Source organism: Perognathus longimembris, chromosome 4, assembly GCF_023159225.1.
Source record: "Perognathus longimembris pacificus isolate PPM17 chromosome 4, ASM2315922v1, whole genome shotgun sequence".
NCBI classification, from domain to species: domain Eukaryota; kingdom Metazoa; phylum Chordata; class Mammalia; order Rodentia; family Heteromyidae; genus Perognathus; species Perognathus longimembris.
Window position 1 is genome coordinate 37,884,724 of NC_063164.1, and position 14,507 is coordinate 37,899,230.

Here is a 14,507-nt window from a genome sequence, read left to right on the forward strand (position 1 = left end):
ACAACAACCTCCTCCCTAAATATAACTCAGGTGGCTATTAGTGGCTTACTCATAATTGTAACTACTCAGGAGGCAGAAATCTGGGGATTGAGGTTCATAGGTATGGCACAAACCAGAGTGAAAAATAAAATCAAGCAAGAGTGTGAGGCCCTAAGTTCAAGGTCTAGTACTGATACACATACACACATACACACACACACACACACACACACACACAAAAGATAAATACTAAAAACTTAATGTTTTAAGAAAGATTCAGATTTTCTATTCATAGAACAATAGAAGTGGCAAAAAACAATAAAATAACAATATTCTTCGCAATTAAACATAACTTTCAAAGTGGAAATTCAACAAAATAATTTTTTAAAGTCTGAGATTTCTCAGAATTTATAGAAAACAAAACTTGAGAAAAATAAGTACGCTAATCAAGTAGTAATGAGTTTGATTAAAAAAGAAACGCGAGAAATTGATAATGGATAGAAGTGGAGAACCTAAGAGTAAAGAAAAAAATGAGTCTAGATTCTTTCAAAATATCTACATTAAGAGCTCAGCACAATAATGAATAATACAAGACATATACCTAGATAGGTAACTGTAAAATTTAACAAAGATGAGCTCAGGTTGTTGGACATTCCTATTTTCTCAGCACTCAGAAGTCTGAGAAGGATTGTGAGTTGTCATTGGGCTTCAAAGAGACATGCTTGTCTCAAAACCTTGATAACAAGAAAAGTATACCTGACAAGACTCAAGGAGGAAAGAGCAAATAATTAGGGGGGACTATCACCCAGCAGTTTAACAGTTAGAAAGTGTTATCTAATGCTAATAGATTAATAAAAAAGAAATTTGAGTATATATTCAGGATTAAGACAGAGAAAGAATGAATAAGCAAGCTCAAATCTTTTCTTCCACAGTATAAAGATACAATTCTAAACTGAAAGCCATTTTTTTTTAAGTCAATGAAAGCAACAGACAGTGAAAAGAAAAGCAGGACTGGGAAAGGCTTATACATTTTCTTTTTCTTGTATACTTCTTTAGCAGAAATGTTAAAAAGAAAGACTTTAAATATCCTAGAAGGAAACTATTTTAACAACTTCATTAGTAAATCAGAATTATTAAAAAACATGTTATATACCTGACATTCTTCAGAGTAGTACTCCAAGGATTCAATGTTGCTCATAACAGCAGTCCCAAGAACTGACATTAGGGCCATTTTGTGGTCTGCTACTCTACTTTTCTGCCAAATAACTGCCTATGGACAAAAATGAAAAAGACAAGTTTAAATACAATTTAGATTTGCTAAACTGAAGAAGTTACATATAGCATTTGTTTCTGTAGTTAGTAGTCATCTGCACTATATTTTCAATATAATTTAGAAGAAAAACATGAGATATAAAGTCTGAATAAACTCTGATTTTGAACTTTAAGCTACTTACTCTACTTAACTTCTCTTACTTCCTTTTTCTGCTTCTTTGAAAGATGGCTACTGCTAACATTATTGGAAAATGAAAATTCCTCATGTAGTAGACAAGACCAGTGCCTGGCATTACACAGCTTCATTAAATATTCTCCCTTTTCTTCTTAATATATATTTCAATGTGTATTTGAAATTAAAGTACAACTGAATTTTTGAAGAAAAAGAACTATACTACACAATTCCTATAGTCAAGTAGGCATAAATATTTTGGAAAAGCATGTACTTGAAAATTACCTTTATAATTATCTTCAGGACAGAGAATTTACGATTAGTCTTTTATGCTAAATACTAAACAATGAGCTTGGCTTTTTTTCAGGACATGCATGTAGCAGGGAAAATAAAGAGAAAGACTAGACTTGGGCTGTGAAATACATGATTAGGTTTGAAATAGTGATTTTTTTTCAATTAATAAGGTTCAAATATGGTCAATCCTCCTTGAGAAATCATCAGTGTAGAAGAAACAATTAATTCATTTAAAAAATATTGTCTTAAGATGTTCTAATTCTTGGTAAAAATGGATAAAGAGCCTAGGAGAAAGTATTAGTATCAACACCAGAGGGGCAGGCAGAAGAACAAGGGTGACTAGAAAAAGTACTTCAGTGTTTACAGAGTAAGAAAATTATCAACATAATTTTTGAAAAAAGTTTAGCAATCCATGATAAAAATCTCATATCCATTAGCAGTGACTCCATATCCATCCCCCAAATCACTAATCTACTTTGTCATCATATATATGCTAAATTTTCGTATTTAATATTAATGGAATCATATGGCGTGTAGGCTTCTGTGATCACTTTTCGTGTTTTCAAGGCTTACTAATGCTATATTTTATCAATACTTTATCCCTTTCAAATGACTATTCAGTCATTCCACTATTCATACATTCCACTGTATGCATAATCAGTTGAATTATAATTTTACCAGTTAACTGGTATTTGAGTTGTTCCCTTTTTGGCTATTACAAATGCTGCTGCTATAAACATTCATGCATAAATTCTTGTGTGAAGGTATGTTTCCATTTCTCTTAAGCATATGCTTAGGAGAATTCCTAGGTCACATGGTAACTATGTTTTAAGAAACTGTCAGACTGTAATCTTGTTCACTTGTACTTCAGACTCTAAAAAGACAGAAGCAAAATAACATCTGCTATTATGGCTACTATGTATTAAGTCAACTAGGAGCTTGTGATTTATGGACAATGTTCAAAGTAATAGGTCATAGATACAAGGTTCTAAATAATCTGTAGCTACATGGGAACTTAAAAAAATTGTACTTCCTTAAAGCTACATTAGCTCCAATAATCTCTCTCTCTCTCTCTCTCTCTCTCACACACACACACACACACACACACACACACACACACACACAAACACTCATCTATTTTTTTTGGCAGTGCTGAAGAACAAACCTAGGTCCTCACACTAGGCAAGCATTGTAAAAATGAGCTACATACTAAATGGCATATATATTTAAGAGTCAAGAAAACATTTCAAATACTGTCTTAAAAAATCTAGCACTAGGGGCTGGGAATGTAGGTCAGTGGAAGAGTGTTTGCCTAGCATGCATGAAGTACTACATTCGATTCCTCAGCATCACATAAAAAGAAAAATCCAGAAATAGTGCTGTGGCTCAAGAGGTAGAGTGCTGGCCTCGAGCAAAAAGAAGCTCAGGGACAGTGCCCAGGCCCTGAGTTCAAGCCTAGTACTGGCAAAAAGAAAAAAAAAATCTAGCACTACACATAGCTACAAAACCTTAACATAAACATCATATAGTTTAAAGTGATGCTTTAAAACCAGATATAAATCTTAGTTGCTGGATAATGTAAGGCTGCTCTTTCAATGCCACATTTGCAGAAGTCAATATACAGAATTATAAAAATACCACTTCAGAGAACGGATTCTAGAAAAGCTGTAAAATATGGGAACAAGAAACATGATTTTTATTTTTTTTGATGATTTTTATTTTTTATCTTTGAAAGTGAACATTACAAGTAGGATGAGTACATAACTTTACACTAGGCAATTTTAGTGCATCAGATCAAAGGGGTAATTTAGGACTTCTAAATTTCACACTTAGGCTACAACAAATGATAAAGAAATCTAATAGTAAGTAAAATTTTCCTTATTACTCATGCAATGTTTATTTTCAAAACAGGAACTATTGTTAGTGTTAGATAATTAAATGTAGTAAGTAAAAATGAACAATCCAGAAGAATTTTTAATTACATCTTCTACATAAAATACATTTTAGTTTGTCTTCTTTATTATTCCATCTACCTTATTTTCAAAAACATTTTATCTCCTATTTCCTGAAGTTTTTTTTGGTGTATCTTATCCTTAGGCTGAAAGCTTAACAAGAGCTAAAAATACACACAAGCCTCCATATGTTTTCTATCTAGGTCACACAAAGTCGGAGCATCTGGATGTGCCAAGTAAGAATCTGACTCTGGTCAATATGATGACAGTGCAAAAGCACATCAAAAGTATATTATTACATACACACCAAACTGGGCTTGACTGGTGCTAGCCACGTAAATATACCTTGTCTGATTCCTACTTTATTGACATATACTACTGAACGAAAATAGTTAGATAAGATTACTCAGTATTTAATTAGTAAACCTCAATTGTAAAGGCAATCTGTCACCCACAGAGAAAAGCAAATTGCATACAGAAGATGCACAATTAAGAAAAAAAATTGCAATGCTAAATTTGCCTAAAGAAAGACAACACCTAGAATATGAAGTATTGGCCTTTAGTACAACTGTAATAGTTTGAATATCTTCCCAAAATTCATCTTAAAATTTCATTGTCATTTAAGAGGGTGAAGGGGTAGAATCTTCAAGAACTGATTAGGTCACAGTACACCCTCTTATGAATAGGCTGATTGTATCTCTATAGAACAGACTTTTTGTTGTTGTTGTTGGTCATGGGGCTTGAACCCTAGGCCTGGGCGCTGTCCCTGAGCTCTTCAGCTCAAGGCTAGTGCTTTACCACTTGAGCAACCAAAACTTTGACAGAGTAATAGGGTGTAAAATTAACCTACAAAAATCAGTAACTTTTTCTGTATGCCAACAATGAGAAGAGACTGAAAGCAGGAACAAGACTTCATTTGAATTAAAACAAAAAAAGCCTAGGAATTAACTTAACCAAAGATGTGAAGGATCTCTCTAATGAAAACTTTTAAAAACTCAAAAAGGAAATTAAAGCAGATTTAAGGAAATGGAAAAACCTTCCATGATCCTGGATGAGAAAGATTAACATTGTGAAAATAGCAATACTGCCCAAAGCTATCAACAAATTCAATGCAATACACATCAAAATCCCAACAACGTTCTTCAGTCTTATAGAGGAAGCAAACCAAACATTCATATGCAATGATAGAAGACCCTGAATAGCAAAAACAATTCTAAGCAGGAAGAACAGGGCTGGAGGAATACCAATACTAAACTTCAAACTCTATTACAAAGCTGTTATAATAAAAACAGCTTTGTACTGGCACAAGAATAGACCTGAGGACCAATGGAATAGAAGATCCTGAAATGAACCTAAAGACCTATAGTTATCTAATATTTGATAAGGGAGCCAAAAACATAGGATGAAAGAAGGACAGCCTCTTCAACAAATGGTGCCTCATGTCCTAAAATCTAGCTTTTTTGTTCATGACTGGTGCCCTACCCCCTTAAGTTTTACCTCCAGTCTACCTTTTCTGATGGGTAATCGGAGAGTCTTTTGAACTCATCTGTCCAAAGTGACTTAATAATGATTATAGGCATGAGCTACTGGTACCAGCCAGCCTAAAATTTAAATCTGGCCTCTACAGTTCTAAATTTTCTTGTATAAAATACCTATTCATCTAATTTGGCTTGTTTGCTGCCTCTAAATGTGTTTCTCCTTTTTCTCTTTTGTGATGGTACTATTTCTTCTTTTTGTAAAATTAAGGTTGAACACAAGGCTTTGAACTCAAGGTTTGCAAGACAAACTATCCCTTGACTTAGGACCTTTACTCTTCTTGCTAGTTTGTTTTTAGGTAAGGTCTTTTGTTTTAGGGGCTGGGAATATGGCCTAGTGGCAAGAGCGCTTGCCTCCTACACATGAAGCTCTCGGTTCGATTCCCCAGCATCACATATATGGAAAACGGCCAGCAGGGGCGCTGTGGCTCAGGTGGCAGAGTGCTACCCTTGAGCGGGAAGAAGCCAGGGACAGTGCTCAGGCCCTGAGTCCAAGGCCCAGGACTGGCCAAAAAAAAAAAAAAGGTCTTTTGTTTTAGTCCTGGTTGTGGCTAAAACCCAATTCTCCTATTCTTCCCATACATCTGAGATTAAAGACTGGATTGCTTATTGGGGGTCTTTTGAAAATTTTGACCTGGAGCCATAATCCTCCCAATGTTGCCCTCCTGAGTAATGGATTATATGTGTAAACCAATGGTGTCTGGCTAACACTTGCTTTCAAAGGAAAGGTTTGGAGAGGTCTTGCCAGGAATATAGAGTTTGAAATCACATTTGACACCTGTGGACGGAGACATGGAGAAGTAAGGACTAGTCTTGTTCTGAGAAGACTCACTAATAATCCCAACCAGACAAGAGATCTTACACTCCACGGCTCGGGACTTTCATCTGAGCCCTAACAATGAAAGCCTGTGAGGAAGTTTTATTCTGTTTATATTAGATAATGTCTCCTACTCACAGATTTTTTTTTCAGAGATTCCTTGTATCTCTCTCACCTCAATATCCATTATTTAGTACAGAACTGAATTCCAGTTGTGAACAAAATTTAGTTTTCATAATTCTCTTATGTTATAACCATGTGTGACTGAATTACCTTATTTTGTAATATTTTATAGTAACATATCTCAGCATCAACTTAAATCTTGTGAAGGCACTGGTTAATCACCCAACACTTGGGATCCAGATCAAAACTCAATCATCAAGAAGACTTCCCTAAAAATTTTGGCTTGAAGTAATCTTTGCTTCCTCTCATTTTTCACTGACAATGAAGGAAGTCAAACAGTAGCCATACATGGAAAATTCTACAGAACCAGTCAAAACATACCTACCTTACCTATATTTTTGTGGGAAATAACAGGAAGATTTTCATAAAAACTCTAACAATATAAATAAACACCAAAAACTTAAAAAAGAACCACACTTAAGAATGTGACATATTTGTTTCATCTTTTCTATATAGCATTTTATAGAACTTAGATTAAAAGTAAAGAAAGTAACATAACAAAGAATAATTTAATAAATTTAGTTATCATTAAACCAACAACTCATGATTGATAATTTGTATAGGTAGCCTTAAAATATATCTGAAGAAACATCTCCCTTCATCAAGTAAAAGGAAACAAAGAAGCTGAGCGCCAGCATTTCACATCTGTAATCCTAGGTACTGGGGAAGCTAAGATTGGAAAGATTCTACTTGAAGGCCATCCTGGGCATATTCAACAACCCTTCTCAACCAATGGCTGGCTATAAGTTATTGTAGCTTCACAGAAGGTGAAGACTGAAAGAACTGTAGGTTGAGATTGAGAGAACAGCCCAGCCAAGGCTGAAAAGTTTATGAGATCCCATCTCAATGTTGAGCTCAATGACATGAACTTGTTATCATAGCCACAAATAGAAAGCCTAATTGGATGGACTGAGATACAGGCACATGCTCAGGTGGGAGGAGAACCCTATCTTAAAATAATCAGTTAGAAAGGGGCAGAGACAAGACAACAATAGAGAGTATGCCAAGTTAAGTGGGAGACCCTGAGCTCAAGCCTAAGTACTGCACACCCCCTCAAAATGGGGCCATGAACACAAAATTGACCCTAAATGTCCAAACTGGCCCTGGAAGGGGCATTTGAGCCACAATCTTGAATTCAAACCTATATTTGATTATACTGCTTCTTAAAGCCTTGACTGGGATTGGAGGGCAGAAGGAAGAATGGTCCAATTACAGTGAAAGACCTTTCCTAGATTTTCCCACAGTACACCTGAAACAAAGACTATCATGAACATTATGAACGTAACAGATGTAGATAAAAAGGCACTACTTATTTATCTTCTCTTTATAATTCTTTAGAAAGTATTCCTCAAGAGACTTGGGGAAAACTATGCCAAGTAATGGAACCACCACTACATTCATATCAAATCTTCATTTACTGTATTTTGTTGAGGCCCTACCAGACTGAATACTTTCAGAATAAATGAAATCAAGACACTCAATACTTCCAAACTGTGTCATCATTGTCCCTGACCTTAGTGTGTGCATGTATGTGGGTACTGGTGTGATAGACACCAAAAACACAACAATCACTGATTCTAGTAAGTCTTAATGCTTTTATGACGTAAAGGTAGAAACAGGAGAGAAGCCTTCTTTAAATTATAACTTTGGTAACAATTCAAACCTATGTCAATGGTATCTGCTTTAGTTTTTGTAATGCCAGTAAAGCCTCTAATCATTAAAACCAAATTCAGGGTTGAGGACATAGTTCAGTGGTGGAAAGCACATGCCATATATCCAACCTCCTAATTTTGACCCACAACATTGCAAAACAAAATAAAACAACAAGAAAAACTAAACTCCCAAACAATTTTTAAACTGTACGTGATATTTTAAGGAAAGCAAGTATTTATAAAATCAACAATTATTAAGCATGGGAAGTGGCCCTTTGAGAAGTAGCCTTTATTTGAAATCACAAATTAAGTATACTCTAAACTAGTGTTCTACAAAATTATTTATGCCCTTATAAAATCAATTTCAGATATTATCATGTAAGAAAACTTTTCAATTTTACAAAATAATTACTTTGAAAGTAAAGATATATACAGCAGGAAATTACAGTCCTTCGGTAACTACAAGTAAACCTGAAAACTCTAATGTTCATCTAAGGAATGGCCCTAGCAATCTCCAAATAATATCTACTTTAAATAAACTCACTGAATATACTTGTAAATTACTTTCCTTTGGCTGTCTCATTATTCAATATGCTTTCAAGGAACATGGTGATGAAAGAAGAAAAATACCTCTTTCTAACATAACCATACTGGCAAGAACATCAACATTATCAGTATTCAGAGAATGTCTTGGCAGGTTAAACCTTCATAAAAAGAAGGAACACTATCTAATCCAAGTTATCAAAATAGCAAGCACTTCTCATATTATATTCAATATGACGGTAATGTAAAAAAAATAAAGACATCAGTATTGTCACACTTACATTTAAAGACAATTTTTTTCATAAAAGCATATAAATTATGATGAAAATCACTGAATAGAAAAAGCTAAAGGGCAATGTTCAAAGAAATTTATGATACCAGGTTAATGGTATTTTGGAAGGTTTTTTGATAATATATTTTAACAGCTGTTTTAAGCACTAAAGGATTATTGAAACAAAAAAGTAGAACAGCAATCTATATTACCAGAAACATCTAAAGGTAGAAAACAAAGTAATTCAGTCCTTGATCTTGTGTAGTAATAGGTAATAATTTTACTATTAAGCCTTTGATAATCTTACATTGCTTTCCCAAGGCCATAGACTTGCATTTGCTTAATCAAAGCTAAAATATTGTGGCCTCCAAAAAACAATGTATAGTAAAATACAAAATACTGTTTTACCAAAGAAAAACATCTCTTTAATTCTATATTAGTTGGGAAAATGATGTAAGGTTAAAAATGGCATATATTTCACTTTGATTAAGAATTTATATATCATCTCACAAATATACTCACTTATTGTTAATATTAAGTAAGGCAATATCCTGTTTTGCCAATTATACTTTCTTACTGTAAACTTTTCTTCTTAGTTATAATAACTTTTCCTTCAAAAGTTTATTTCTTATAATATGTAACATTTTTCATCAGTTTTCCCTTCCTGATTATGTTTCTTGTGGCCTTGCTCTTTTCTTAACTTGGTGACATTTAACTTTTAATTACTAAATGTCCTTTTGGATCAAGAGGTCATAGGTTATTTATATTAGCAGGATAAACCTCCATCCATCAACATCCTGAGCAATCATAGCATGGTAGAATTGGAAGAGATCTCAAGGTATCATTTGGTTGAGCTTTATGCCAGTAAGAACAGGTGGCTAGCTATTCTTAATTTTGGTTTATTTTTTATTTTTTTAAAGATGACCCAAGATTTTGATTATAAACATTTACCACAGCTTGAAGATTGAGGATAAAAACTCTTCCTGATAAATCAGTAAAAAGGATGAAATAGAAAACTGGATCAAAATGGGTTCTGACTTCATCATTATTACTAAACAATATGAAAAAATGTTAACTGATTGCTCTGATCTTCAAGTTCTTCAGAAAAATATTGCATACCTTACAAAGTTACTGTAAGTATTCTGATATCTGAAAAAGTATTCTATAAATATCACATAGTACTTATTAACATCGGAAAGGAATATAGCAGGTTGTAAAGAACTACTACAAAGGCCTGCTAAGTTTCAAACCCTACCTTGACAATTAACTAGCCATGTAGCATTTAGCAAAGAATTAATTTTTTTTATTTCTGTTTAGAGGACACGTGAAAAATTGGTAAGATATTCACCTCACTTGCTTATTTGTATAAGAATTCTGGGACACTAATGCACCTGGTATGGATCCTGATACCGCAAAGGTACTCATTCAACATTACTTCCAATTTCCCATCAGATTTCTATATTGCTGTGTGGCCCTGCTCTCCATTTAATATTTCAAAGGCACATGTAGAATTTCAGGAAAAACAATAATCAGAAAAATACATGCATTTTATTTCTCTTACTTTATTACACAACAGAATCAATTTCTTTCCTTATGAGCCCTACTCTGAAAACTGAAGAAATAAGCTAGATTTCTTTAAAAATCAAACAATACACAAACTCATTCAAATAAAAAAAAAGTGTAGTAGTTGGAAAATGTTACTGAACTGTGAACTTTTTAAAGGACTAAAGTAAGTCTTAATAATTTTCATATTATCAAGATCTATCATAACCTTTGACATAAGAAGGCACTTAAGCATTTCTTGGACAAAATTTCATTTCAGGGGGTCACTAATTCAATTAGATTTCATATAGATACTGTTAAAGGTGTTCTTTATATAATAAAAATAAAATTAAAAGAATGTGAACTAATTCTTTTAAAAGGACATTTTCCTAAGCAGTCTTTGAAATGTTACAATACCAGAAAATGGGTATTTTGTATCCTATAAAAATTTATTTCACATGCATTCAGAATGTTGAAAAATCCAAGATGAAGCCTGCATACACAGTTTCTGGTGAGAGCCAACTATCTAGATGAAAGGGAGCTCCTTCTCACAGTGTTCTCAGATGATAGGAAATGAAAGGCAGCTTTCTCTTCTATAAGGGCAGTATTCCCATCTATCTGGGCTCTTCCTTCGTGACTGATAAATTTACCTCCAAAGGCCCAATTTATTAGCATCAGCATCATCACATTGTTAGTTAGGTTTTCTACAAATAAATTTGGATGGTAGGGTGTGACAAAACGTTCAATATATGGTACTTATCTAATTGCTTTACTCAAAACATACTATTCCCTTATATTAAATACCAAAAAGAATTCTTTTCTCTCTCTTTTTTTTTTTTTTTTTGATGCCAGTACTGGGCTTTAACTTCAGGGATTAATGGTCTCACTTGGCTTTTTGGCTCAAGGCTGATACTCTATCACTTGAGCCACAACTCTATTTCCAATGTTTTGCTGGTTAATTGGGGATAAGAGTCTCTTCAATATTTCTGCCTAGGTTGGCTTCGAAGTGTGAGCCTCAGATCTCAACCTCCTAAGGAGCAGGGATTAACACTGGCCTCAAAAGAAAAAAAATATTAAACGTAATAATGCTCACCTTATTATGTACTAAAACAAGTCTTAAATCGGGTTTTATGATACCATAGCTTATCAGGAGATCCTGGATCTTTTTTAGCTCATCTTTACATTTTTTAGTGGTTGAGTAAAATTGCTTTCTTACAGGCAGATTCTTAAATAACCTTAAAGCAGTGACAGTTGTACCTGTTGGCAGATAAGATGAAAGTATATTTAGATTTGGATGAAACTTCACAAATCTTCAAATCATTATACAACCAATATTTAGTTCCTTGAATCACTGAAGGTAATCTTTAAGACTAGGAAATCAAAAGGCTTACTACTCTGATCCATTACTGGATTCTTCTATTTGTAACTTGCTAAATATGATATCGTTTTTTTATATGGCCTAAACAAGAAAAAAATACATTTCTACTACCGCTGAGAAACATGGAATATTAAGTATCTGAAGAAATATGCTGATAAAGAGAACCACCTGTGGATGTGCATATTCTGCAGATTAAAACACAATGTAGGGCTGGGGATATAGCCTAGTGGCAAGAGTGCCTGCCTCGGATACACGAGGCCCTAGGTTCGATTCCCCAGCACCACATATACAGAAAACGGCCAGAAGCGGTGCTGTGGCTCAAGTGGCAGAGTGCTAGCCTTGAAAGGGAAGGAGCCAGGGACAGTGCTCAGGCCCTGAGTCCAAGGCCCAGGACTGGCAACAAATGGTGCTGGCAAAACTGGCTCAACACATGCAACAAACTAAAACTAGATCCTTATATATCACCCTGCACCAAAATCAATTCCAAATGGATTAAAGACCTTGAAATCAAAACAGGCACCCTGAAGACACTAAAGGAAGGAGTAGGAGAAACACTTGGGCTCCTTGGCACAGGACAGAACTTCCTTAACAAAGACCCTGAAAGGCTACAAATCAAAGAAAGGTTGGACAAATGGGACTGCATCAAACTCCAGAGCTTCTGCACGGCAAAGGACATAGCTCTCAAGATAAACAGAAAGCCCACAGACTGGGAGAAGATCTTTACCGGACATTCAACAGACAAAGGCCTCATCTCTAAAATATATGCAGAACTAAAAAAATTACCTTCTTCCAAAACAAAACTGCAAAGAACCAATAGCCCCCTCATCAAGTGGGCTAAAGACTTACAAAGAAACTTCTCTGATGAGGAAATGAGAATGGCCAATAGACATATGAAAAAATGCTCTACATCACTGGCCATAAAGGAAATGCAAATCAAAACAACATTGAGATTCCATCTCACCCCAGCAAGAATGTCATATATCAAGAAAACTAATAATAACAATTGTTGGAGGGGATGTGGCCAAAAGGGAACCCTACTTCATTGTTGGTGGGAATGTAAACTGGTTCAGCCACTCTGGCAAGCAGTATGGAGATTCCTCAGAAGGCTCAATATAGAACTCCCCTATGACCCAGCAGCCCCACTGTTGGGTATCTATCCAAAAGCCCACAAACAAAATCACAGTAATGCCACCAGCACAACAATGTTCATCGCAGCACAATTTGTCATAGCGAGAAGCTGGAACCAACCCAGATGCCCCTCCATAGATGAATGGATCAGGAAAATGTGGTACATTTACACAATGGAATTTTATGCCTCTATCAGAAAGAATGACATTGTTCCATTTGTAAGGAAATGGAAGGACTTGGAAAAAGTTATACTAAGTGAAGTGAGCCAGACCCAAAGAAACATGGACTCTATGGCCTCCCTTACTGGGAATAATTAGTACAGGTTTAGGCAAGCCATAGCAGAGCATCACAAGGCCCAATAGCTATACCCTTAGAAACACATAAGATGATGCTAATTGAAATGAACTCCATGTTATGGAAACAAGTGATATATCACAGTTGTAACCGCTTTCAACGTCCTATGTGTATGTGTAGTTTCTATTATAGATAATGTTTTGTATCACCTTCCTATGTTTGTACCTACACTATCTCTGTAATCTTATCTGAGTATATTGGAAACCGTGTTTACTGGTATTGGAAGTAGGAAATTCAAAGGGAATACCAAATTCGAGAGACACAGGGTAAAAAAAGAGAAATAACTTCAAAAGCAATACTTGCAAAACTGTTTGGTGTAAGTGAACGGAACTCCAGGGGGGAGGAGGGAAAGGGGGGGAGGGAGGGGGGGATGAGGGACAAGGCAACAAACAGTACAAGAAATGTATCCAATGCCCAACATATGATACTGTAACCTCTCTGTACGTCAGTTTGATAATAAAAATTTGAGAAAAAAAAAAAAACCCCACAATGTAAGCCAAAGCACTTCTGTAATTCCAGCCCTCAGAATCCTTAGGCAAATTCAAGACCAGCCTGTACTATGTAGTGAGATTTTGTTCCCAACAAATAATATACGTGGCTTCAGACTATAAAGCATGTGATAACTTTAATCATTTCCCAAAAAATCTTTACCTAAAGTAATATCTATTAACCTGGTTTAATTTACCTTATCTCCAACAACAACATTTAAAACACAAGATAATCAAAAGCTGAATAAAGGTATATTTTGTCATTTATTCAATTTTCTTAGTAGCATATATTGATTGTACAAGATCATGAGCCTCATTATGACATTTTCATACTGTATATAGGAAACACTGATGATATTTACAACCACTATAACCCATATTTCCTGTCTACTGCTGGTCTTCCTCTTCATTTTCCTGAAAATTGTATAATTTTTGTTCTTCTTAATGACTGAATAATATTCCATCACATACATATACTAAATTTACTTTCTTCATTTAACCACTGATGGGCACCTAAGGTGACTCCCATTACTTGACTATTGTAATGTCATAATTTATATAACTATGTTGGTATCTCTAGTGAATTCTGTCTTTGATTCATTTGGGTATATACTAGTAGTACAGATAGATTACATGGCAGTTCTATTTATTTTTGTGGAACCTCTAATGATTTCCATAATGGCTATGTACTGGGAAGAGTCTCACATATGATCATGCTGTAGCTTTGAAATCTAGTTACTAATTCACTTTACTAACCAGCTTATGCAAGATCAAAAGCCTTCTTTATTCTTTTGTTTTCTTTTTGTCTTATCTTCCCCTATCCAAACTACCCCAAGGCAGGGAACTCAAGAACTCCATTACAGCTCTAGGCAAGGCAATCATCTTGCTCCTCTCCTTATCTCATTGGCCAGGAGTAAAGAAATAAGAATAGTGATGAACAGCAGGGG

At 34.8% G+C, this 14,507-nt stretch overlaps 1 protein-coding gene across 6 annotated transcripts in view; it reads right to left on the minus strand.

Annotated features, from left to right (window-relative positions):
- Positions 1 to 14,507, minus strand: part of Pms1 (PMS1 homolog 1, mismatch repair system component) — a 77,156-nt gene that overhangs the window by 28,385 nt on the left and 34,264 nt on the right. For 4 of the 6 annotated variants that reach the window (XM_048345092.1, XM_048345089.1, XM_048345091.1 and 1 more), the window contains 2 exons: positions 11,306 to 11,469; positions 1,133 to 1,249 (listed from right to left, as the gene is read on the minus strand). In XM_048345092.1, coding sequence (XP_048201049.1) covers positions 1,133 to 1,249; positions 11,306 to 11,469 — 281 coding nt within the window. The remainder of the gene's footprint in view (positions 1 to 1,132; positions 1,250 to 11,305; positions 11,470 to 14,507) is intronic. The other 2 variants (XM_048345093.1, XM_048345095.1) reach the window with 1 other exon arrangement.